General features: G+C 38.8%; 1 protein-coding gene across 3 annotated transcripts in view; it reads left to right on the plus strand.

The window, feature by feature from the left end:
- map4k5 (mitogen-activated protein kinase kinase kinase kinase 5) overlaps positions 1 to 26616 on the plus strand; it is a 126312-nt gene that overhangs the window by 33612 nt on the left and 66084 nt on the right. For all 3 annotated transcript variants that reach the window (XM_052031251.1, XM_052031244.1, XM_052031259.1), the window contains exons 3-4: positions 17531 to 17621; positions 23580 to 23644. In XM_052031251.1, the coding sequence (XP_051887211.1) occupies positions 17531 to 17621; positions 23580 to 23644 (156 nt within the window). The remainder of the gene's footprint in view (positions 1 to 17530; positions 17622 to 23579; positions 23645 to 26616) is intronic.

Consider the following 26616-nt stretch of genomic DNA (forward strand, 5'->3'; position numbering starts at 1 on the left):
CTCTAAGATCACCCCTCATTCTCCTACACTCCAATTAACAAAGTCCCAATCTGCTCAACCTCTCTCCATAACTCAGTCCCTCGAGTCCCTGCAACATCCTCCTAAATCTCCTTTGCACTCTTGCCAGCTTAATGGTATCTTTCCTGTTAGTAGGATGACCAAAACTGAACACAATATTCCAAATGCAGCTTCACCAACATCTTGTGCAATTTCAACATATCATCCCAGCTACTATACTCAGTGCCCTGACTGATGAAGGCCAGCATGCCAAAAACCACCTTCACCATCCTGTCAACCTGTGATGCCACTTTTAGGGAACTATGTACTGTACTCCCTCTTCTACAACACTCCCCAGGGCCCCACCATTCACTGAAAATCCTACCCTGATTTGTCTTCCCAAAATGCGACCCCTCGCACTTATCTGAATTAAACTCCATTTGCCATTCCTCAGTCTACTTGCCCAACTGATCAAGATCCCTCTAAATTCTGATGACTATCTTTACTGTCAACGACCTCACCTATTTTAATGTCATCTGCAAACTTGCTAACCATGCCTTGTACATTCTCACCCAAATCATTGACGTGGATGACAAATAGCGGTAGGCGTACCACTGACCCCTAGGGAGCACCACTGGTCACAAGCCTCCAGTCTGCAAAACAACCTTCCACCATCACCCTCTGCTTCCTACCATCAAGACAGTTGTGCATCCAATTGGCTGATTCTCCCTGGATCCCACGTGATCTAACTCTTCATAGCAGCCTACTATACAGAACCTTATCAAAGGCCTTGCTGAAGTCCATATAGACTACGTCTACTGCCCTGCCCTCATTGACCTTCTTGGTTATTTCATCAAAAAACTTGATCAAAATTATTGGACATGATCTCCCACACAAAGCCAAGCTAACTATACCTAATCAACAGCTGTCTTTCCAAATGTATGTATATCTTGTCTCTCAGAATCCCCCCAGGATTTTCTTTGCAGTCCTTCTTAAATAATGTACTTGAACTCCAACTGGGGTTTCTGTGCCATAGTATTTTTCTGTGCTTAATTTGTGGGTTTTTAAGCGCAATTATGTGTTTAATTATATAAATAAATCTGAATAGTTAAACATTTTTTATTCCCCAACTGTAGTTATTTTATAGAGTATATGCCTAATTTAATGTTCGTTTTTATTTTTTTAAAACAAAATTAAATAATGTAAAATAATAGAATAGACACAACAGTAGTAACTATTTGTTTTTTCCTGACTTTTTTCTCTCCTGTTCTGGTATGCTTTCATCAATGACAATAGTACCTCTTGCTGATCATTTTGTGTTTCAAAGGCTTTTTCTTCAGTGGATAAGCTCTCTTTTCTGGGCCCAGGAAAGTTAAAGTCGAGTTTATTGTCATAAGCATAAGTCCTGTATGCACAGGTGGAATGGAAAAACTTACTTGAATATCTTCAGCAAATGTGTTCTCTTTTGGGGTCAAGAATAGACTTGCATTGAATTGGTGGATGAAGGCAAAACAAATCAGATACTTTCATATTTAATGTCATCGATCTCCTGTATTTTTTTTTTGTTCCCTCAGATTTATGGCAATTTATTGTCCGTATTTGTTACAGGTTGGCTATTCAACAGAAATCATTGATGAAATCTCATTAAAAGATGAGACTTTGCATGATTTAGAAAACAGCAGGATCATAACTGTACTTACAAATCAGACCGAATTAAAAACAAGAAGAGGATAGTGTTAATTATTTTGACATTGTTGTTTCATTTAATTTTTTTCCCCACAAAGACCATTCCACGGCCCTTGGGTACAATGGTCTCTCTGGCACTTAACAGAACTGCCTGATGACCATCTTGGGCATGTGTGCTTGATTATCTGATAGTGTAATAATGGTATCTATAAATGCTGCAGAGGAATGTTGCTTGTAAACTGTCATAAAATCAATGTCAAGCTTGATGGTAGTGGTATCCAGAGTGATTTCAATTTAAGAAAGAGGGGAGAGCTAGGAATGTTTTTTAATATAGATAAATTGATACATGTTGAAAATCGGTACATGAAAGTGGATTCCTACCAATAGAGCTGTAAATGAATTTTTTTTTGTGTGGCGAATGTTGCATAAAATGTGCCTGCTCAGTCTGAGCTTGTTTCATTGAAGTCTGGTAATCCAATACGAGTCTGATGGGATCCAACTATACAGCTTGGTTAGCCTAGGGCTGACCACTGTTAGCTCTTTGTAAACAAATACATTAGTGATATTTATTTACATATTTTTCTGTTTTTATGCTGCCTGACTCAGTGAAGGGAGGGTTTGTGCTGGGGTACTCGGTCATTGCGTGGGTGATGAGATGTGGTCTGTTTGGGCGAAAGAGCACTGTTCCTGGAGGAGATTGATGCATGTAGCCAAGCCTGAGAAAAGTGGCTGGAGATGGACCCTGGAGGATCCAGGAATGGAGAGCCAGTGAATTTGGCTTGAAGAGGAGAGGGGGGGAAAAAAAGTACAAAAGTACTTGAGGGTTTTGCGTGGTGATCAAGTCTCAAAAGTTGAACACAAGAGCCTGGCAATGTTGGGTTGATATTTTCCCACACTGGCAATTCTTGGCATTGGTTGGGTTGGATCGAGCGGGTATTTAAAAAGAAAACAAGTTCCCTGACTTTATGGCCATGGTGGAGTAAGATTTGGGGGGAGCTAATTTCTCAGGCAGAGTTCCAATTTTCATAGGGGTTAATTATGCAATGGGATTTCCTCTGTTTTATTACAAGTATCATATGTATTTTGGATTACTGAGGTTGAAACTTGATTTTTTTTTGATGCAGTTCAGATTTATTTATAGGTATTTTCAATTAATAACCCACTATCTTTCCATAGATATCACCTGACTTGCCGAATGTTTCCAGCATTTTCTGTTGTCTTATTTATGATTTCCAGCATCTGCAGTTCATGATTTTCAAACCATCAAGCCCAACTACCTGGCAGCTTATTCTTCATCCAGCCCTGCCAACGTGACCTAATTTTCCTTTGTCTTTGTTCAACTTCCCTTTAAGTATTTATAGTAGTAAGTTCCAAATTTTTTTCAACTCTGATGTGAAGGGGTGGAATATATTATGGAGGGGAATTTTGATTAACTTACCGTTTGAGTACACTGGCCCTAAAAGGTTTGATACTAGTGTTGCACAATATTATCACAGCATGTAGGGCCATCACCAGTGGCACAGTAATATAAACAGAAAATGATGGAAGCACGCAGCAAGACAGGCAGCACTGTGGCATGGTAAGTGGTGTATAATGGGAGCAACGAGTTGCAAAGAGAATAAAGAAAGCAAAAATCTAAGAAGTGGAATTTAATATGAGAAAGTTTGAGGTCATCTACTTTCTATGGAAGAAAAATTATAATATTTTCTAAATGTTGAAAAGCTGGAGAATGTGCATGAGTAGAAAAAGAAAGATAGAGGATAGGTATAAGAAACAATTTTGAAAGCTGATGTAATGTTCGCATATCTCAGGGAGTGCTACAGTACAAAGTAAGGCCATTACGTTACAGCTGTGATGTTATAGTTAGATTATATCTCATTTGAAACTGGCATTCAGTTCTCAACACCGTGATGTATGAAGTAGATTAGCTTTTGAGGAGTTGCAGCAAAGATTTGCCAGAATGATACAAGAGCTAAATAGATTAATGCAAAGTCTTATTGAATGTTCTAAGTTTATATTCCTTTGCACAAAAAAGATTAAGGGATGATCAAACTGAGATATTTAAGATCAACAAAGGTGTTCAGGTAGATAAAGAGAAACTATTTTCTCTGGTGGAGGTGTTAAAGACAGGGTTTGGGTGGCAGAGTGAGGGAGCAAAGGAAGGAATTAAATTTGAGCTAGGTTATTCAGAACACTTCACACAGAGGTAGTACAAATCTAACTTTTTTAAACAACTGAGATTGGGTCAATTGAAACTTTCAAAATGGGTTAATATATTTTTATTTGGCAATGATTTAGTAGATATGTAACAGTATCTGACAGTTGTATTTGAATGGTGGAACAGGCCTGAGCATTGAATCATTTAAGTTTATTAAGAACAAAATGTAATAAGTTAATGGTGGGGTAGGCCATGCAGCCCCTTGACACTGCACCAGCTAATTAGTAATATCATGGCTGAGCCTGAGACTCTTCTACCTTTTCTGCCTGATCCACATATCCTTGATCTGGTATAAAAATCTGACAGCATATTTTAGGATTTTACTTCCTTAATCTACGAATTTAGAGTGCAAACTCTTGACATCTGCCCTGCCAGCTTGTCACCAATTCTTATGCCTTTGCTGCCTGGATTAGAGGGCATGTACTATGAGGATAGGTTGGACAAACTTGGGTTGTTTTCTCTGGAGCAGTGGAGGCTGAGGGGAGATCTGATAGAGGTTTATAAGATTATGAGAGGCATAGAGTAGACAGCCAGCATCTTTTCCCCAGGGTTGAAATGTCTCATACCAGAGGACATGCATTTAAGGTGAGAGGGGGAAAGTTCAAAGGAGATGTGCGGAGCAACTTTTTTTACACAGTGGTGGGTGCCTGGAATGCACTGCCTGGGGTGGTGGTGGAGGCAAATACGATAGGGGCATTCAAGAAGCTCTTAGGCACGTGGATGTGAGGGAAATGGTAGGATATGGACATAGGCAGAAGAGATTTTATTACTAATGTAATTGGTTCGGCACAACATTGTGGGCCGAAGTGCCTTTTCCTGTGCAGGACTGTTCTATGTTCAATGAGATCACCTCCGTCTATTAAGTTCCAGATTGTTAATGTTATCCAATTTCTTTTTGTAAGGCACCCCCTGCCCTAGATATAGAGACAAAAAGTGCGCATAGTAATTCAAACGAGGTCTCTCAAACTCTTGTGCAATTTCAGCAAGACTTCTTTTGCACTTCAAACAGCCTGGCAATAAAGGCCAAAGAAACACTTTGCCTTCCTGATTGCTTGCCATACCTGTCTGTTTTTTGTATCCTGAGAATCAATATATTCCATCAAAATCTTTCTATGCACTGTATAGTTTTTCATCATTTAGAAAAATTGTTTTTATTTCTTCCTACCAAGTACAAAATATAGCATTTTTCCATATTTTACTCCATCTGCCTCACTTGATTAGCCTATCTGTATCTCTTTGTGTACTCACCATGCCTTTACCACCTGGTTTTATATTAGCAGCAAATTTGGAAATGTCACACTTTTGTTTCATGTGTGTTTATTTGTATAAATTGTAAATGCTCCTGCACCAAGGAATTATTCCTCTGGCATCCTACTAGCAACAGTCTGACCTGAAATTATTTATTGCTACTTTGTTTTCGATCCTTCAACCAATATTTTATGCAGACCAGTTGAGGGCAAACGGGCAACAGCCATATTTGTGTGATGTCTAACATTGAGGATGTTTGATGTTTACTTTAAGTAGTCATTAAATACATTTGATTGAAAGAAAAACTTGTTCATTTTAATTAATAGAAAGGAAACCTCCATGTGTAAGAGAATTAATAAGTGAAGCAAGATTGATGGCTTTAATGTAATGGAATAAGGAATATAATGAATTAAGAGGGTTATGGTTTGTAATATATACAATCCTGTTTCAGAATGCCCACGATGCCTTACTGAGCCAAACTTTGTGCTGCTGGTTATGTCTTTGAGCTGGGAGGTAGCTTGTTGCTGAATTACAGATCTTTCCCTTTTGAATAAAATAAAAATTGTGTGAAAAATCACAATATATAGACTGATTTGAGCTATTGTAGCTCTTCAAGTTTGTAAATGTTTAAAATATTTTTGGTGTTTTGAAAGACAGCCTCAGGAGTTCTTGTACCACCGCAAAATCTGCAATAGAAAACTTTTTAGATGTGAAAATTAGTACACACTTGATTTCTATAATTTGCACTCTGTTAAGGCTATAATATTCTCAATAATTATGAAAAATATGACCAATTTTGCATATTTTACAAATTTGTGTTCATTTGAACAATGTAATGTACATAGTTGAATATTTTGAGCTTTCCCTTGCGAGAAATATATAATCTTGAATGACCTATAGTGCAGGAGACAGCCATATAGCCCAAGAAGTCTGTTCTGGCTTTATCTAAAAGCAATCCAGCAAGGGAGATGTAAATAATACCAATATTTCTCTCCATTTGGACCAAATGGCAAACTCCTATGTTGTAAGAAATATGACAAATAATACTAAATTAACAGCAAAGTCAAGAAAATATTTTGGGAACAGAGTTATTTCTTGAGTACATTTTCTCTGATTGCAGTGAGGGGTAAGATCATTATTTCAGTTAGGATAAAATGAAAATTTTGAAGTACTTTTTTGGTGGTTGAAAGTTGCTTATTGAGATAGCAGGTTGGGGGGGGGGGGGGGCGCGAGGGTGCGGAATGTGGAAATAGGTCTGTTCTGCAGGCTTTGACCTGCCTTTTGCTGCAGCTGCTGGTAACTTTAACAAGCAGCAGCAGAGGCTGGGTCATATATTAAATTGCAGGACCTAGGTTAACCATCAAATGGGATGTCTGGAGAGGATACAGTATTAGCCTTTATTGGCTGTGGCACATATACAAGAGCAGGGAGGTCGAGTTAGAACTGAATAAAAAGCAAACTAAACCATGAGATTATTGTACACAGATCTGTGACCATTATATCACAGGAAGGATGTGATAGCACTAGATAGATTGCAGGGGAGATGTGACCAAAGTTGTAGAATTTTACGTGTGGGAGATTGGTTAGGTTGAAGCTGTCTATCTAAAATGGACTTTTTTTTGTTCTGATTGTGTTCTCTCTCATAAAAATTGTGTACAACTAATGTTTAATTTGTGTTTTTCTTGTGAATGTTGCTTATTTGATGCTATGTGCCTGTGATGCTGCCGCAAGTACATTTTTCATTGCACCTGTGCATACATGTACTTGTGCATATGGCAATAAACTCTACTTTGACAGTGGGCAGGACTTATTTACAAAATGTTGACTGGACTTTACAAATTTATGTCCACAAAAGGGTTAGCATAGCATGGGTTGGGACAAGCCAAAGAAATCCACATAATTCTGCATTTAACTGGTATCTTGTGCTGCATCTGCTTTGTACATTTTTTTTCAAATTAAGTTTCCAGTGTAAAGTTTTTACACACTATAACATTACATTGTAGAAAAAGTTATCTTTGTAAATTTTATTTGGCGTGGTTAGTAAGTTTGCAGATGTCACTAAAATAGGCAGTGAAGAATATTATCAAAAAGGTTATCAAAAATTACAAGGGGATCTTGATCAGCTGGGTAAGTGGGCTGAGGAATGGCAAATGGTAATCCAGATGAGTGTAAGATGTTGCGTTTTGGGAGGACTTTGACGGTGAACAGTAGGGCCCTGGCAAGTGTATAGTTCCCTGAAAGTGGTGTCACAGGCAGACAGGCTGGTGGTGAAGACATTTGGCATGCTGACCTTCATGAGTCAGGGCACGGAGTATAAGAGTTGGGATGTTATATTGCAGTTGTACAAGACTGCACCTAGAGTATTGTGTACAGTTTTGGTTACCCCATTATGGGAAAAACATTATTAAGCTGGAAAGAGTGCAAAGAAGATTTATGAGAATGTTGCTGTTGCCAGGACTCTGGGACCTGATTTGTATGAAGAGATTAGGCAAGCTAGGACTTTATTCACTGGAACGTAGGAAACGGGTGTAGAGGTGTATAAAATCATGAGGGGCATAGATAAGCTGAATGCACACAGTTTCTTTTCCCCAGGGTAGGGGAGTCTAAACCTAGAGGTCATAGTTTAAGGTGAGAGGGAAAAGATTTAAAAGGGACCAGAAGGGCGGCAACTTCACACAAATGGTGATGCGTATATGGAGCAAGCTGCCAGAGGAAGTGGTTGAGGCAGGTACAATGACAACGTTCAAAAGACATTTGGACATGGATAAGAAAGGTTTAGAGGGATATGGGGCCAAACACAGGCAAATTTGGATTTTAACTTTCCTAATATAGACTGGGACTGCCATAGTGCTAAGGGCTTAGAGGGGGTGGAATTTATTAAGTGTGTTCAGGACAATTTCCTCAGGCAGTATGTAGAAGGTCCTACTAGGGAGAGAGCAAAGCTTGACCTACTCTTGGGAAATAGGGGAGGACAAGTGTCAGAGAGGGAGCACTTTGGGATCAGTTTGAGAATAGTTCTATCAATTTTAAATTAGTTATGGAAAGGGACAGATCTGGCCCACAAGTTGGTTTTAAATTGGAATGAGGCAAATTTTGATGGTATGAGACAAGAACTTGCAAATGTTGATTGGAGTAGATTGTTTCTGGGCAATGGGATGTCTGCAAGTGGGAGGCTTTTAAAAGTGAGACAGCAAGTGTTCAAGGACTGCATGTTCCTGGTAGGAAGGGCAAGGCTGGCAGGAGTAGGGAACCCTGAATGATGAGGGATATTTAGGCTCTGGTCAGGAAAAAGGAGGGAGTAAATATCAGGTCCAGGCAGCTGGGATCAAGTGAATCCCTGGAGAAGTATAGGGGATCCAAGAGAAGGAAATTGGGAAGGAAGAAGGGGGGCATGAGGTAGGTTTGGTAGAGAAGATGAAGGAGAATCCAAAGAGATTTTATAAGTATATTAAGGAGAAAAGAGTAACCAGGGAGAGAATAGGACCCCTCAAAGAACAAAGTGGACATCTGTGTGTGGAGCCAAAGGAAATGGGTGAGATCCTCTATGAGTATTTCTCCTCTGTTTTTATCATGGGGAAAAAGACATGAAGACTTCAGAACTTGAGATAGTTAATGGAATTGGTATTTGGAATTGGTTTATTATTGTCACATGTATAGAGGTACATTGATAAACTTGTCTTGCATATCGTTCATACAGATCAATTTATTATACAGTGCATTGAGGTAGCACATGATAAAACAATAATGGAATGCAGAATGTCTTGGAGATAGTCCACATTATAGCAGAGGAGGTGCTGGATGTCTTGGGGTAGAAGGTGACCATGTTGAAGGTAAATAAATCTCCAGGGTCTGATCAAGAACACTGAGAATCTAGAGAAGAGATTGCAGGAACCCTAGCTGAGATAGATGCATCATCATTAGCAATGGGTAAAGTGCCGGAAGACTGGAGGGTGGCTAATGTTGTGCCTTTACTTAAGAAGTGCTGCAAAGAAAAACCTAGGAACTATAGACCAGCGAGCCTAACATTTGTGCTGGGTAAGTTACTAGAGGGGATTCTGAGGGATGAGCTATACATGCATTTGGAAAGGCAGAGGTTGATTAGGATAGTCAACATAGCTTTGTGCATGGGAGATCATATCTCACAGATTTTATTGAGTATTTTCAGAAGTAACGAAGAAGGTTGATAAGGGCAGTAGATGTGGTCTATATGGACTTCAGTAAGGCCTTTGATAAGGTCTGCATGGTAGGCTGCTATAGAAAGTTAGATCATGTGGGATCCAGGGAGAACTAATTGGATACACAACTGGCTTGGTAGGAAGCAGAGGATGTTGATGGAAAGTTGTTTTTTGGACTGAAGACCTGTGGCTAGTGGTATTTGTCATCTATATCAATAATTTGGATGAGTGTATACAAGGCATGGTTAGCAAGTTTGCAGATGACGTGTAAAATAGGAGATAATTCAGACAGTGAAGATGGTTATCAGGAATTGCAGAGGGATCTTGATCAGCTTAGTAAGTGGGCCAAGGAAGGGTAAATGGAGTTTAATTCAGATTAAGTGTGTGGTATTGCATTTTGGGAAGACAAATTAGGGTAGGACATTAACAGTGAACAGTAGGGCCATGATGGGGAATGTTGTAGAACAGAGGGTACAAGTACATGGTTCCCTGAAATTGACGTCACAGGTAGACAGGGTGGTGAAGAAGGCTTTGGCATGCTGGCCTTCATCAGTCAGGGCATATTGAGTATAGAAGTTGGAATGTTATGTTGCAGTTGCACAAGATGTTGGTGAGGCTGCATTTTGACTATTGTGTTCAGTTTTGGTTATCCTGTGACCATAGCTGAACACAAGATGCCATTAAGCTGGAAAGAGTGCAGAGTAGACTTGAGGATGTTGACGGGACTCAAGGAACTGTGTTACAGAGAGAGGTTGAGCAGGTTGGGACTTGATTCATTGGAACGTAGGAGAATGAGGGGTGATCTTAAAGAGGTGTATTAAATCATGAGGGGCATAGATAGGATGAATACACAGTCTTTTTTCCCCCAGGTTTAGGGAATCAACAACTAGAGGGCAATGGTTTAAGGTGAGAGGGGAGAGAATTAATAGGAACCTGAGGGGCTACTTTTTCCACCCAGTGGGTGGTCTGTATATGGAATGAGCTGTCAAAGGAAGTGGTTGAGGCAGGTAGATTAACAACATTTTAAAAACACTTGGGCAGGTACCTGGATAGGAAACATTTAGAGGGATATGGACCAAGTGCAGGCAAATGGAACTAGATGAGGTGGGAATCTTGGTCAGCATGGACCAATTGGGCCGAAGAGCCTGTTTTCGTACTGTATTACTCTGACTCTAAGTATGCATACCTACAAATTAAGTAACAGGAGTAGGCTGCTCACCCCCTTGAGCCTGCTTTGCTAATCAATGTGGTCATGGCTCAATTTATCTTAAATCGATACTTTCTAAGGTTGTTGAAGAACTAATGTATCAATACCCTTCCACTTTGAAGGATGTGCCTTATTTGCATCTGAGATTTGCAGAAAACTTTGGACAAGTGTAGCCAAATAAACTTGGAATGAAATCCATTGTTTTTGACACGAAATGCTTAGTCCCTGAGCCTTAACACCATTCTCAAAACATTTAATTACCTTGGGATTGATATTTCTTTAGCACTAACATAATGATTTTACAGTATTAACACATTGCACTTTAACATTCAAAAGCCGTTTAATGATGGTAACAATTTCAAGGTAACAATTCCTTAATGTAGAGAAAGCATTGATTAAATATATGGAAGGTGATAAAGGATAGAGCGAGAAATTCCCAGCAAGATCAAGAGCTCCATACAGACTCTTCACATTTTTTGCTTCGGGGCACACTCACTTGCTTACTTTAGAGAGGATTCAAATGCAGACTATCAAATGAGAATGTCCTTAGGCAAATAAATGTTTTTCTATGTCTTGAGTGTGATGTCTTAAGGAGTGCGATGTCAATTGTCTTATGTTGTTGGGTGTCAAGTATCAGGTGACAGGAAGATTGAAAAGCAAGAAGCCTAATGCAAATTCAACATTAATTTTAGCAATTTTCTCACTGCTCAGAGGCCATGGCATTGTTTACTCTTTCTTATGACACTGTAACTACTGACACTTCTTTTCACTGTAACTAAACACGTGAAACACTAAAAAATAAATTGTGAATTAGTTGTGAACAGAGGTGAACAATGCATTTGAGTTCTATTTTGGGCAAATTAAGGAACCTGGGTGTTGGTGAAGTAAAATGTATATTGAAAGTGGAAGTATGGTGACACCTAAAGGGTGAAATATGTAAAGCAGATGTTGGATAATAAATAGAGGAACACAATGAAAACTGTCTTGCATAATTTATGTTCTGTGTTGTCTGAACATACGTGGGTGGCTGTGATACCGTTGCAGGCTAGTTTTCATTGTACCTGTACCTCACCATACTCGGGCACATGACAGTAAACTCTACTTGATGACAAAAAGTTATAGTATTTGGGAGAAAAAAATGTGACTGGTAAATCTCCATTTTAAATAGATGAACAAGAGAAACTTCTTTGGGAAAAAATGTATGAAGATGCATGCAATAAAAAATCAAAAATACTGCAGAGCATTAAACTTATTTTTCTCTTTCCTTGTTTTGTCAAAGGGTCCTGGTCCTGAAATATGAACTGCTTCTCTTTATAAAGATGTTGCCTGAGCTGCTGAGTGTTTCCAGAAGTTTTTTTGTTATTTGTATTGTATTAAAATATTGCAGTTGCTTAAAATCTGAAATAAAAATAGAAAATGCTAGAAATACCTGGTGTCATGCATCATCTGTGGAAAGAGAAATAAAGTTAATGTTTAAGGTCTGGGACTCTTTGTTAGAACTAGGCAGGAGAGAAGACAAGGTGGCAGGAAAGGTCCAGGAGGGATGGGTAGAATAAAGGGAACATCTTTGGTGTGACACCAAATAGGATTAATGCGGCAGTTAGAAAAGCATTATGCTTCTTTATCAGTGTTATATGTTGGTCATGTCCAGCTGGCCTGTCCAGAATAATGGAGAGAGAAAAACTGGGCCACAACCACAGTTGGATGACTGGCAGAATTGGCAAGTTCTGATACAGACAGGAAAAAAAAGTGAATTATCTAAACTTGAAGAATTCCATATTGAACTCAAAATGCTGCAGAATGTCCAGTTGTAAGATGAGGTGTTGCTCCTCAAGTTTGCATTGGGCCTTGTTGTAACATCATAAGAGGCCACAGAAAGATCAGAGTGGAATTAGAATGGAGAATTAAAGGAGCAGGCAGTTAGAAGGTCAGTCACTTAACTGAACATAGTGCTCCACAAAGAGATCACCTAATCTGTCTTTGGTTTCTCCAACATGGTGGAAACCACATTTCAAACACTTGAATGTACTACATTAAATTGGAAGAAGTGCAAGGAAATCACAGGTTCACTTGAAAAGAGTACTAGGATCCCTGGATGTGTTCTAAATCCTGCTCTCACATGGAAAAGTGCCATAAGATGAGGAGTGGTTGTTGGGATCAAAGAATAAACCAAGGTGTCATGAAGGGAGCAGTCCCTTTGAAAGGGGGAGGAAATGCGTGTCTGGTGGTAGAATCTTGTTGGGGCTGGGAAAAATTACCAGGATGATCTGTTGAATGGAGAGTCAAGTGGCATGAAGGTGAAGACCAGGGGAGAACTGTCCTTGCTCTACCCAGGAAAAGAAGGGGGTGAGAGAGATGCAGGAAATAAATACAATATGGTTATGAGTGATGTACTAGCATATGGTAAGGGATAAGTTATAGTTCGGGAAGAAGGAAGGCAGTTCAGAGGCATCTGTGCAGAAAGCTTCTTCAACAGAACAAATGAGACTGAGGAACTGGGTGAATGGAATGGAGCCTTTAACAGGAAGCAGGATGAGTGGAAGTACAGTATTGGTTTATTATTGTCACTTGCACTGAGGTACAGTGCAAATCTTGTCTTGCATCCATTTGTACAGATCAATTCATTACACAGTGCATTGAGGTAGTACAGGGTAAAAACAATAACAGAATAAAGTGTCACAGCTACAGGGAAGTGCATTGCAGGTAGACAATAAGGTGCAAGGTCATAATAAGGTAGATTGTGAGGTCAAGAGTCTATCTCATCGTATAAGAGAACCGTTCAATAGTCTTATCACCGTGGGATAGAAGCTGTCCTTGAGCCTGGTGTTATGTGCCCTCAGGCTCCTGTATCTTCTGTCTGATGGGAGAGGGGAGGAGAGAGAATGACCCGGGTGGGTGGGGGTTTGATTTTCACCAAGGCAGCAAGCGGTATAGACAGAGTCCACGGCGGGGAGGCTGGTTTCCGTGATGCGTTGTGCTGTGTCCACAACTCTGCAGTTTCTTGCTGTCCTGGGCAGAGCAGTTGCCATACCAAGCCGTGATGCATCCAGATAGGATACTTTCTATGATGCATCAATAAAAGTTGGTGAGTGTCAAAGGGGACATACCAAATTTCCTTAACCTCCTGAGGAAGTAGAGGCACTGGTGGGCTTTCTTGGCCATGGTGTCCACGTAAGCATAGCTGTTGGAATCTGTGTGCTTGTTATGGATATTTGTGGCTAACTTACTCCCTGAGATGGAGACAGAGATCCAGAAGAAGGAATGGAAGTGTCTGCATTGGGCCATGTAAAGGTGACAGCAGGGTGAAAATTAGCAGCAAAAGTAATGAAATTTTCAAGTTCTGATGAGCTTAGGAAGCAGCACAAATATATTCATCGATGTACCAGGAAAAGAGTTAAGGGAGTGGGCTCAAGTAGGACTGAAACAAAGATTGTTCTACATGTCACATAAATTTAAGCAGACCTTGGGGCATATGCAAATGCTCATGGTCCACCTTTGATCTGGAGAAGGTGAGTGAAGACAAAAGTGAAGTTGTTCAAAGTTTGCATTGTTTGCAAGAGAATTGATGTGAATAATCAGTTGCATTTGTGCATTTCCTTTAAAGTAAAACATCCTAAAGTATTTCACAAAAACACTAGTAAATCAAATTTAAAACAAATTCAGAAAGTGATAATAGGGTAGACATTTAAAAGCTAAGTCAGTGAAGCAAGTTTTAAGGAGCAAGGAGCAAAGAGCAGCAGAGTGGTTTACCATCTATGTTTCTCCCTCAACTACTGATTAGTGCTTCTCAGTGTTGAACAACACTTGGAAGAAGCACTAAAAGTAGCAAGGGCACATATAGATGATGCATATCAGTATTCACCAAGAAGAGTGGCTTGGTAGCACAGTCACCATTTGAGATACCAGACAGGTTCTGCTCCAAATGGTGAGCAAACTAATGTGAGGGATAAATACACATGACTTATATGCAGTCCTTCTGGAGACAGTTCTATCTTTACTTCATTGCTATCCTTCATATTATGTGACACTACAGCTGTGCTAAACACGATAGACACAATAGATCTAACAGTTCAAAGATGATTATTCCTGAGGCACTAGAAATGTATACCATTACAATCTGGAACCTAATGGCCTAGTGCATATCTCATACTACCATCACAATCAAGATAGGTACAGTGAGTAGAGAAGAGCATGCTGAATGTAGCTCCAGGCAAATCTAAAAATGAGTTGCTGGCCTAGTGAAGCTACAACATGGCACTTCATGCATGCTAGACGGCAAAAACACATCCAGAGGATCACATCAAATTTTTATAGTAGTATTAATTGAGGTCATGAATGCTACTGCATAGTTAAGCTAACCTGACATGGCAGGTCTAGGAATATCCCCATCCTCAAAATATGGCAGGACCTAGAAAAAGGCTGCTAAAGATAAAGCTGCAGCATTCACAACCTTGTTCAGCTAAGATGGTTGAGAAGTGATCCATTTTTGCCTTTTTTGAGATTGCCAACATCATAGAAGCTGATCCTCACCACTTCAATTCACTCCATGTGAACTGGCTGAGAATATTGGGAACAGTAAAAACCAAATTCATAAACTATTAAAATATTCAAGCTATTAACTTTTAAGATTGAATAGATTAACTAAAAAATTGGATGTGAAAATACTTGTACAGAATTGTGTTCATGCTGTGATGTTGCTCTTTGTCCTTGAACTCCTCACAGAAGTTGAATTTGGATCCCAATCAAGAAAATATTGGTGAACTGCTGCCAGAAAATGCAGGATTTTGGTATTTGTGCATTTCTGTGCAAAATCCTGGGTCAGAAGTTCATATTATTATAATTTTGTGATTACTTTTCTGCAGATAATTGGTGATTTAAAAAAAATTAATGATTAACCAAGGTTTATCACATAATATTGGACCTATTCCCTATTTGGTACAACCTATTATTTCAGAAAACTGTCAGAAATGCATTCCATTAATTTGTCTTTCAACCTATTTTTGCCAAATTGATTTGCCTGATCATATGATTATTATATTTGTATTATTTGTATTATTTTGTATTCTGTCCAACTTTTATTGCCATGGAGTCTAAGACTTGACTTGTGTTTTCTGATCTTTATTACGAATCCCCATCCTTGCAGATCCTACACTGATTTTTCTGTGCCAAGATCTTCTTTCAATTTTTTTTATCCTTTATTATCACTGCTCCTTTTGCCTTATTTGTCTTCTAAGTCAAATATCCTCAAGTTTCAACGATCATATCTCAGTAATGGCTTCTGGATTAAACCCATTTACCTCTGTACCATTAGTTCATTTTGTTACAAATAATCTGTGAATTCAGATATAGTATGCATAACTTTTCTAATTTATCCTGATGTTGCCTCAGCATCTAATATCTTGTTAATAAATTTTATCCTTTCCTGCTTGCTTGGTTTTTATTCAAATTCTATTAAGCCTTCACTTTTTGGATTTAAATTTGCCCTTTTTAAACCCTTCAGCCCCTATGTTTGTTTAAAGCCCTGTTTGTTCTCAAGTTATTTGAGTCACTAAGACACTGGTCTAGTTTTAGACATCTTTCTCAAAGGAACAGCTTATGCTTTCTCCAGCACCAGTACTAGTGTCAAAGTCTGTCAGTTGTCCCACAATTAACTGCATCTATATCTGTACAGATACTCCTGCTCTCATCAGCAAGGTTCTTTGTGGTGCCTTCATTTAGAAGCTGTAAAATCTCCATTTAAATGAATTGGTGTGACTTAGTGAAGGAATCCATGAGCAGGTTATCCAGTGCAAGTACTGGGAACATGTAGCTACTTTGTGCCATGCAACCAGGCATCTTGTGGAATTCAGTGGCTAAGAAAAGCGAGGAAATTGCCAGAGCTCAGCCAGCAACTTCGCACAGGAATTCCAGTCTTGTGCTCAGTTCTGTTTGGAACTTACGATCTTTTGTCCCTTGCCAATTGTGCATAGCTTGAGTAGTAACCAAAAGATTATTACTTTTGCTTATTAAGTTGTACCTTATCACCTTAAATTACCAGAAAAACCTCCATTCCTCATTCAAACTATACAGTTGGTTATTTGGTGTGCCAGAACAGGATCCTCCTCCTTTACCAGGTCTTGCACAACTGAAGGACATGTCTTTATCCTTAGCACTGATTAGATTTGATAGCTTCCAGCCAACCAACAATGATTCTTCTATCCCCTGCACTGTACCTATTTCTCCCTGTAGGTGTCATCATTCTCTCCATTTTTAATTTGTACCTTAAATCTCCAAAAGCATTTTCCTTGGTTTGCTCACAAAGAAAAGTGAATGAATTTTTAGCTCATTTCCTCATAACTAATTCACATTTTATATTTTTACTTTAAATGTTTAATTAAAGTTAACAAATAATAATTTTCTCTCTTCTTGAATTGGCTGCTTTAATCATAATGTCCTCATCATTTTACCCATTCTCCCTTCAGTTTTTGTTCTTGTGCACTGACCTAAAATGTACCTTGTACCATAGTTTAGGAGGAATCGGCTGCCTAGCCCCTGGAGTTACTCTGCCACTTAATAAGTTTGTGATTGATTTGATTGTATTCCCCTTGATCCATGGTGACTTTAAAGACCCTTCTCAAGAATATATGAGCTGGAAAATGACAAATGTTTAAGTTCCTACACTCCTGTATCTTCAATTATTTTATTTGCTTGAATCATATTTAAAACCCTCTCTCTGTGACCGCTAATCAAACCACTAATTTGCCTACCTGTCTCTGAGAGCAGGTTGAGAAGCCATTGGTATTATTCTGTCTACATATTAGGGAATGGAATGAAATAAGGCCAATCCCATCTATTTTGGTGATAGACTTAAAAGAAAGGTGTGATCAACATTTGTCAGAAATTGAATTTGTTAAGGATATTGTCAAATAGGATGTAATTTATGACCTTGAATGCAAGTATTAAAGAGTGTTAATGTAAGCTTTTACAGAAATGCTGTAATATTTATTTTTCTTTTCACAGGAGATGACTTTTCCATTATACAGCAAGAAATCTTCATGGTAAAGGAATGTAAGCATGCTAACATTGTGGCCTATTTTGGAAGCTACCTAAGGTGAATATGGAAAATTAACATCCAAAAAATGCATCATTACAAATGTTTTGCTTAATCAAAGTTATTGCAAGTTTTTATTTCAGAGCTGTTGAGTTTTCAAAGTCATCTTTTAGTGAAATATTGCATTATGATTCTTGAGCAATGAAAAATATTCATTTACCATTAATATACCACACATAAAATTGTCTCAAGCATAACACTTCAAATGCAGCTGAATTTAATCTAAGTAAATACAAGTGCAGGGAACTACAGGCCAGTCAGCCTGATATCAGTCGTGGGGAAGTTACTGGAGGGAATTTTGAGGGACCAGATCTACCAGCATTTGGATAGACAGAGTCTGATTAGCAGGAGTCAGCATGGCTTTGTGCATGGAAAGTCATGGTTGATGAACCTTTTAGAGTTTTTTGAAGAGGTAACCAAAAAGTAGATGAGGGTAGGGTAGTGCATGTTGCCTATTTGGACTTTAGCAAGGCCTTCAACAAAGTCCCGCATGGTAGGCTGGTCTGGAAGGTTAGGTCTCACGGAGTCCAGGGAGAGCTAGTTAGGTGGATTCAAAATTGGCTCAGAGGTAGGAAGCAGTGGTTGAAGGTTGTTTCTCAGATTGGAGGCCAGTGACTTGTGGTGTGCTGCATGGGTTGGTGTTGGGATCCTTGTTATTCGTTATTTATATAAATGATTTGGATGCGAATGCACAAGGCTTGATTGGTAAGTTTGAAGATGACGCAAAATTAGGAGGTGGTGTTGATGGTGAAGAAGGTTATCATAGATTACAGGGGGATCTTGATCAGTTTGGGAAGTGGGCTGAGGAATGGCAAATGGATTTCAATACAGATAAGTGTGAGGTGTTGCATTTTGGAAAGTCAAACCAGTGTAGGATTTGTACAATGAAAGGTAGGGTACCAGGGAGTGTAATGGAACAGAGGGACCTAGGAGTACAAGTGCGTAGTTTGTTGTAAGCAGCATCACAGGTAGACAGGTGGTGAAAAAGGTGTTTAGCATGCTGGCCTTCATCAGTCAGGGTATTGAATATAGGAGTTGGGACATTATGTGGCAGTTGTATCAGTCATTGGTGAGGCTGCACTTGGAGTATTATGTACAGTTTTCGTCACTCTTATAGGAAAGACATGGTTAAGCTGGAGAGAGTGCAGAAAAGATTTATGAGGATGTTGCCAGGACTAGAGTGCCTGAGTTATAGGGAGAGATTGGCCAGGCTAGATCTTTATTCCTTGGAGCATTGGAGAATGAGGTGTGACCTTGTAGAGGTTTATAAAAGTCATGAGGGATGGTAGCAGTCTTTTCCCCAGGGTAGGGGAGTCCAAAACCAGGGGGCATAGATTTAGAGTGAGAGGGAATTTATAAGGGACCTGAGGGGCAAATTTTTCACACGGAGGGTGGTGAGTATATGGAACACGCTGCCAGGAGAAGTGGTTGAGGCGGTTACAATAGTATCATTTAAGAAGCACTTGGATAGGTACATGCAGGGGTGGGGATGAAAGAGAGATGGCCATACGCAGGAAATTGGGACTGGCTGGGTGGGCACCGTGGTCGGCATGGACTTGGGCCGAAGGGCTGTACTGCCCGATGACTCTGCTGGCTATGTCACAATGTACTTTCATAGATTTGATTTTTTTTTGTCATAAACAACTTGAGGAAAATTCCTATCACCTTTTTTTAAAGTTAAGCCCGAGAACCCTTCTCTGATTAAATGCACCTCCCTGCAGTTCGGGAAATGATGTAGGCAGTCAGCAGAACATACCAAGTAAAACATTTAGACATTTGAATGCATTGTTATCTTGAAAGCTTTGCTGAGGTAAGCATTTTGTTTTAAATTACTTTTTTTTTTACTCAGCTGAAGCAATGCATGTCTTCAACCTATTTTACTGACAAAAGGGTATTTGACCTGAAACAGTAACTCCATCTGTCTTTCCACATATTCTGCCTGACCTGCTGACTGTTTCTAGCGCTTTCTGTTTTTATTTCAGATATCCAGAATCTGCAGTTGTTTTATTTTCAGAATTTGAGTTTGTTCATTATATAGCATGCATATTCAGTTCTTAAGAGTTCAGATACACTTTTTTTGGAGAGATTTGGGGGTACTGATAAAGACCAGCTTTCCAAAAACATCCAGGTTATCAGTACAGAAGTGGTTAGCTTCTATTTGCTTTTCTATGTCCACTACAAAGTCATGAATCTGCAGAATTACAATTTAAATTGTTTCATTATTTTGTAATTTTGATCATTGACTGCATTAGTTCATCATTAACTGTTAGATATGACATGTACATTCACATGTTTGAGTCTGTTCATCACATTTAAATTTATAAATTGTCTATCCAAAATTGCATCTCTAATCCAGGAAATGCTGCTTTACTCCATGCATGTAGAGTTTTCTGCTGTTTTTTTCTGACATTTAAATACAATCATCTTGAATAACATAACTCAGGGTTACACAATGAAGTTTCTTTTCCTGTCTATGGTTTTGTAAATCCACAAGAGAAAGTGCTTTTGAAGTAAAAGGAAGGGAATGGCTCTATGTTCTTTTAAATTTACTTTCTGGCAAACTTTCAAGTAAATGTTTACTCCATTTTAGTTTTGCCTGAACCTGCTGCAGATTTTAAGATGGTGTTCTGCAGTAGGAAAATGATCAAGCATTTGAGAACAAGCATTTTTAAATTGTTTCTGAGATATAGCTGAGAAATGAATCTCTGGAAAATACCCTTTTACAGATATCCCAATGGACTCCACCTATGCAGTCGAATACTAATATTCTAAGAGGGGAGAGAAAACATTGTAAATATTATCATAAAGCTTGCTGGACAATTCAACCACCAAATCCTATATTGTTGGCAGTTACCACCTTTTGAGGGTGTAAAAGGTGTTTTTACATAAAAACAGCGAATTCTTGTAACTTTCATTACAGCCTCAAATTTTAAGATTTTTCCTTCCATTGTAAAGTTAAGGAAAAGTGGAAATAAACTATTTTTCGGTGTAAGATCTAAATATATTTTGGCTTTACTATGTATCAATTGAGTTAAGACTATTATGTGTCACCTCAACGTCATGTGTAAATGTTCCATAAAGTACAAGCTTCACAACAGTGTTGTTGGGTTTCCCTCTTTAGTGTTGTCTGGTACCACTTTTGGCAGAGTGGAAATGTTACAGGTTGTTGCATTTGGCGATCTTTAATCTAGCAGGTGCGATCTCTGAATCCAGCTCTTAAAGGGTCATTCAAGCAGCACTTGTCTAGTTACAGAGGAACGTTGCAACTTAAGGAATGGATGCTGCAATGGTGGGAGAGGATTGGTAGAATACTCGTAGGGAATTAAAGGGACCCAGACAGGCTGGTCTCCACAGGAGGCACGTTTTTTGTGCAAGGGGGCCACAGGGTCCCAAAAGACCTGCAATCAGACACTTCAGGTAGATTTTCAGGGAGGAATTCTGCACATGTTCAATCAGTAATTATGTGTACTTTTGGAAAGCTGCAATGCAGGCAACTTCTCAGTGTCTGGTCTGCCTGCTTTACTGGGCTGAAGGAAAAACAATCCTCTATTCTTGAACATGGAGTTTGGGTAACCTCCCTAATTCAGCAGTGAGCAGTGATCTGTGAGATGTAGCAAAGATCCACAGCAGCAGCAACCTGGAATGATCCTGGGGTTCAAAATGTAAGACTGACAAAGACTTTAACCTCCATAGACAAAACATTCATTGCACTTGTGTGAGGCTATATTTGAGGTGGCATGAGGCCATGGATCTTGGTGAGGTTGGAATGCAGTTTGAGTGTCATCTTCAAATAGCATGGTTTCAGGAAAACAAGGTTTAGCAAAAGCTATTTGTTCTGAGAGCAAGTAACTGTAATTCTGTCATTCACGCCCAATAACATTAAAAGTTTGTATTTTACTGATGTCATTTTTTGGGAATTTTAACATGGGGCTGGGGAAGGGCTGGAGCAAAAATAACTCTGCTGAAAAATCAGGAGTTGGCATTACTTGTGAATGCTGAGACATGTTGCTTTATTTTGGGTTAAGTTGATTTTCAACTGACAGACCCTTTTTTTGTGGAGTTCTCACACCCTGTCCATCGATGTCAACACAAAACCACTAATTGCTTTGCTATATACTTGAGTTTTCAGATAAATTAGCGAGATTAATTATAGTTATACACAATGTCATTTACAGCTGCTCATTTTGTATGCTTAATTTGTAATTTGATGTGTATTTTAACCAAGTCTCTCATCTGAGACAAATTTGATGTTCTTTTTAAAAACTCGAAATGATTCACCTTATTTTTGTGTGAATTTTGTAAGAAATCATATCTTAAAAATTAAAATAAAAACAATGAAAGGAAAGGCACATGCTTAAATATTTGTCAGAATTGCCACCTTGTTTAAGTGTAAATTTTGTAATTTTGCCATTTAGGCAACTCTTTTCCTGTGATAATTTCTCCTTGACCATCAGACTTTTTTTAAAATTAATGAATTCTTCTCAAAACAGCTGGTTAATTTCTACACTAGGTTTGTTTGGATATTACACTTGTAGGTGAAAAAATAGATTTCCTATTTTAGCATGGTGATTGTATGCATACTGTATATGGATCTCTAGTGGGGAGAATAAAAAGGAAACGGAGCTTGGCTATCTCTCTGGATCTTGTTCACTGAGATGGCCTACTTTCACTTGGGTAACATCACTGTGCCTTACTTACATCTGCTAAACTCCTCATCAGCACCCCTGTTTCTACTGAGCTCAGTTATTCCAATGACTTCTAACAGCTTTCCATCTTGCACTTAGATAAATATGTTCATCCACCCTCTGCTAGTCATGTCCCAATTTGCAGATATAAAATGTGTTCTTGAATTTTTTTTACCTTTTTTAGATCACGCCACATCTTTCCCCTTGTTATCTTTGTAATCATCTTTGGACACCTCTTGTGGATCTTATTTTATTTCTTGCTCCTTTGGCAGTTGTATGTTTATATGCTGAAGTCCTAAATTCCAGAATTAGTTCTTTAAATCCCTTCCCTCTTGGAGTCTTAAGAGTCATGCAGCATGGGAATGAACTCTTAGGCCCAACTGCTCCAAGCCAACTCTGTTTAGGTCCTCATTAAAATCTGCCTTTGTTTCCATGCTTTCAGTTACCCATCCTAAGTACTTGTGAGGCTTGGTCCAGATTCTGTTTAATAATTTTTCCTGTGGAATACATTGGAATGTTTTACTATATGAAGTTATTATAATGTCCCTCCTTACGAAGGAGGGGGAGTGGGAGGGGATAGTTGGTGCTTGAATAAACTGCTTACATTCTCTTTTTGTTTTGGCAAATTGTTGGGCTTTGCCATTACTAAGAAGAGTTTTGGGAATAAAAGCATGAATTGGCAAGAGCAAAAAAAATTGGAGAACTATCTTCCTGTAATGAATAGGCCTTGTCTCACTGAATTTGTCTTTACCGATTTTCTTCAGAATTTTAGAATTTGAGGTGCTGGTCTTATTTTTGGAAATTAGCATGATCAGTAGCCTAATTTTCTGTTGAATTTATAGCCTGCCAAAGCACTGTAAACACATACATTGGGTAGGTAAACATTTTTAAAATGCAAAGCATAAATTAAAAAGTGTTAGTTTTTATTTACAATACCACTTTGGGTGTGTGTGATATTTGGCATTTACCTTGTGAAAATTATTTACTCAATCCTTTCAATCAAATGATATCAATTAAATGGGAATTTTTTTCAATTTTCTGTTGTGGATTTTTTTTCTATGGATTGCCTTTAAGGTTTCATACATATTGTCATTTAACATTGTTAAAAGAAAAGTTTTATGAATTTTTATTACTGTTCTAGTGTTGTTAGTTTTTCCCTTTTGTCTTCAACCAACTAGTACACTGTATCATGCTCATTACAACATTTCCATTTTGTTTTTCAAAACATAACTGCATCTAACATTGTCTGAAAGGTGTTTTTAATTTTTTTTAGCCGTGAGAAGCTATGGATCTGTATGGAATACTGTGGGGGTGGATCCCTTCAGGATATGTACCATGGTATGTTGCTTGAGCTTGCATAGTTTTGTTTTCCTCACCTGCAACCCCTCAACTTCCTTTTTTCCTTGTTTTTGGCCATCCAAATGACAATTACTATTTCCTATCATCTATCTTGACCCAAAGCATTTAGTTCATTGCTCTTTGTAGGCTCTGGTTATATTTGCAATATGACAGTAATTGTCTTTAAGTTAATATATTACAAACAGTCATAGAGCTATACAGCAGGGATACAGGCCTTTCGGCCCAAAGAGTCTATGCCGACCACGTTGCCCAGCCAGCTAGTCCCAATACCCTGCGTTTGGCCCATATACCTCTAAGCCCCGCCCCTGCATGTACTTATCCAAGTGCTGCTTAAGTGATACTATTGCACCTGCCTCAACCACTTCCTCTAGCAGCTCATTCCATATACTCACCACTCTCTGTGTGGAAAACGTTGCCCCTCTGGTCCCTTTTTAAATCTTTCCCTTCTTGCCCTAAATCTATGGCCCTTAGTTTTGGACTCCCCTACCCTGGGGAAAGCCTGTTACCATCCACCTTATCTATGCCTCACATAATTTTAAACATTTCTATAAGGTTGCCCCTCATTCTCCTATGTTCCAGGGAATAAAGTCTTAGCCTGGCCAACCTCTCCCTATATCTCAGGCCCTCCAGTCCTGGCAATGTCCCTGTAAATCCTTTCTGCACTCTTTCCAGTTTAACTACATCTTTCCTATAACAGGGTGACCAAAACTGTACATAGTACTCCCAAATGCGGCCTCACCGACAAATTGTACAACTGCAACATAATGTCCCAACTCCTATACTCAATGCCCTGACTGAAGGCCAGAGTGCTAAATGCCTTTATCACCACCCTGTCCACCTGTGACGCTGCTTTCAACAAACTATGCACTTGTACTCCGAGGTCCCTCTGTTCCATTACACTCCCCAGTGCCCTAACATTCATAGTATAAGTCCTATGCTGGTTTGACTTTCCAAAATGCATCATCTCACACTTATTTATATTGAAATCCATTTGCCACTCCTCGGCCCACTTCCCTAGCTGATAAAGATCTCCTGTAATCTACAATAATCTTCTTCACTATCAACACCTCCCTCCTAATTTTGTATCATCCACCAATTTACTGATCAAGCTTTGTGCATTCGCATCCAAATCATTTGTATAAGTAATGAATAACAAGGGTCCCAACACTGACCCCTGTGGCACACCACTAGTCACCAGCCTCCATTCCGAGAAACAACCTTCAACCACCACCCTCTGCTTCCTACCTCTGAGCCAATGAATGAAGAAAACCTCTTTGTGAATTCTGACAATGCACAGATAGGGCGGCATCAGCATTAGTAAAAGGAAGTTAATGTTTTGAGTGTTTGGAAGTGACTTGCACCCAAAATATTTGCCCACCATCGCTAGCAAATGATGATTGATTGGCTTATTGCTACAAGATTGTTTTTCTTGTGAATTGACTTTAAGCTTTTCTATTTGGTTTCTAAATAAATGCTACATTGTCCTTTCACTTTACCAAGGTTCATTTGATAATTTTCCTTGGTTAACTAATTCTTTATTTTACCCCACTTTTCTCCCCCAGTGCAAAGGATAATTTTAAGGCTTCTGTCACTGGATTGATAATTGCTCTAGAATACCTGCAGAATTGAATCCTTTGGATTGTATACAAAGTAGCAGCTTATTACCTTTTGAGCAATGGTATCATGGAAGATCCACCATGCTGGTAACTGAACATTTCCAAGGTCCTCATGGATACCTTTCTCTTGTCACTGCTTATTTCCTGTTTTCAATTTAATGTTTAATTATTTCCTTTTTTGTGTGTGTTTTGTTCATACTTTAATCATATTTTCCCCATCTCACTGTTATATTTTGTGTATAGAGTACGACTCTGACTGTACAGTACTGCATACCTGAGATTATTTTCCCCTCCATGATACAATACCATATTTTTTTTCTATCTGTTCCTCCACCCTCCTCTAGTTATAGAATTGATTATTTTGAAAGTTTACAGGAGGAGGCTATTAAACAGATAGGGGACATAGAAACAAACTCTTTACTTTTGTAAATCTGTCATTGTAACCCTTTATCCTGCTCTCCAGCCATCTCAGATGCAGCAATACTATTTCAAACATTCCCTGTCATTTTCACCATTCCTTGTCTAAAGAAGTTTCCTGAGTTTCCTATTGGATTTCTTGGTGACTTTCTTGTATTGATGGTTTCCCATGATTCTATTCCCCTCAAATGGAAATATTATCTCTGTACTTGCCTTATAAACAATCTTTCATAATTTTAAACACCTCTGGGAATCGCTTTTCAGCTTTCTTATTATCAAAAAAAATCTTAGTGATGGAGCCTTCACAATCTTTTTGTTCCTCAAGAGAATTCCAAAGATTCCTCACTCTCTGCTTGAGGACTCTACTTGTCCCTGTTCTGAATGGCCGACCCTTTGTTGTGAGACTGTGATTGCTGGTTCTAGACACCCTAGCCAGGGGAAATAATCAAGTCCACATTTACCCTTCAGATTTTTGTATATTTCAATGAGAACACCTCTCATTCTTCTAAGCTCAATGTGCACTCTTGGTCTGCTTAATCTCTTCTCTTATGACAGACTCATTATCCCAGGAATCTAGCTTGTGAACTTTTTTCTTTTGCAGTCCTTCATTTATGAGTATATCTTTCCTTGGGTAGGGAGATCAGGGCTGTATATATTTTGAGCAAGATGCCTCTCGTACTTGAATTTTCTTGCAATAAAGGCCAACATGCCTTTCTAATTATTAACTTAGTGTTTTGTATGCAAGGATGCCCAGGATGCATTCTTCTTAAATTTATCTTTTTTTCAAAAAAAAGAACTCTGCCTTTTTTTTAACCAAAATGGATGACTACATTTTTGTACATTATTTTCCAATTGCAATGTACTTGCCCTTTGGCTCAGCTGTCTGTATTCCTCTGTAGCCACCCTGTATCATTCCTC

This window comes from Pristis pectinata, chromosome 1 (genome assembly GCF_009764475.1).
Source record: "Pristis pectinata isolate sPriPec2 chromosome 1, sPriPec2.1.pri, whole genome shotgun sequence".
Lineage (NCBI taxonomy): Eukaryota > Metazoa > Chordata > Chondrichthyes > Rhinopristiformes > Pristidae > Pristis > Pristis pectinata.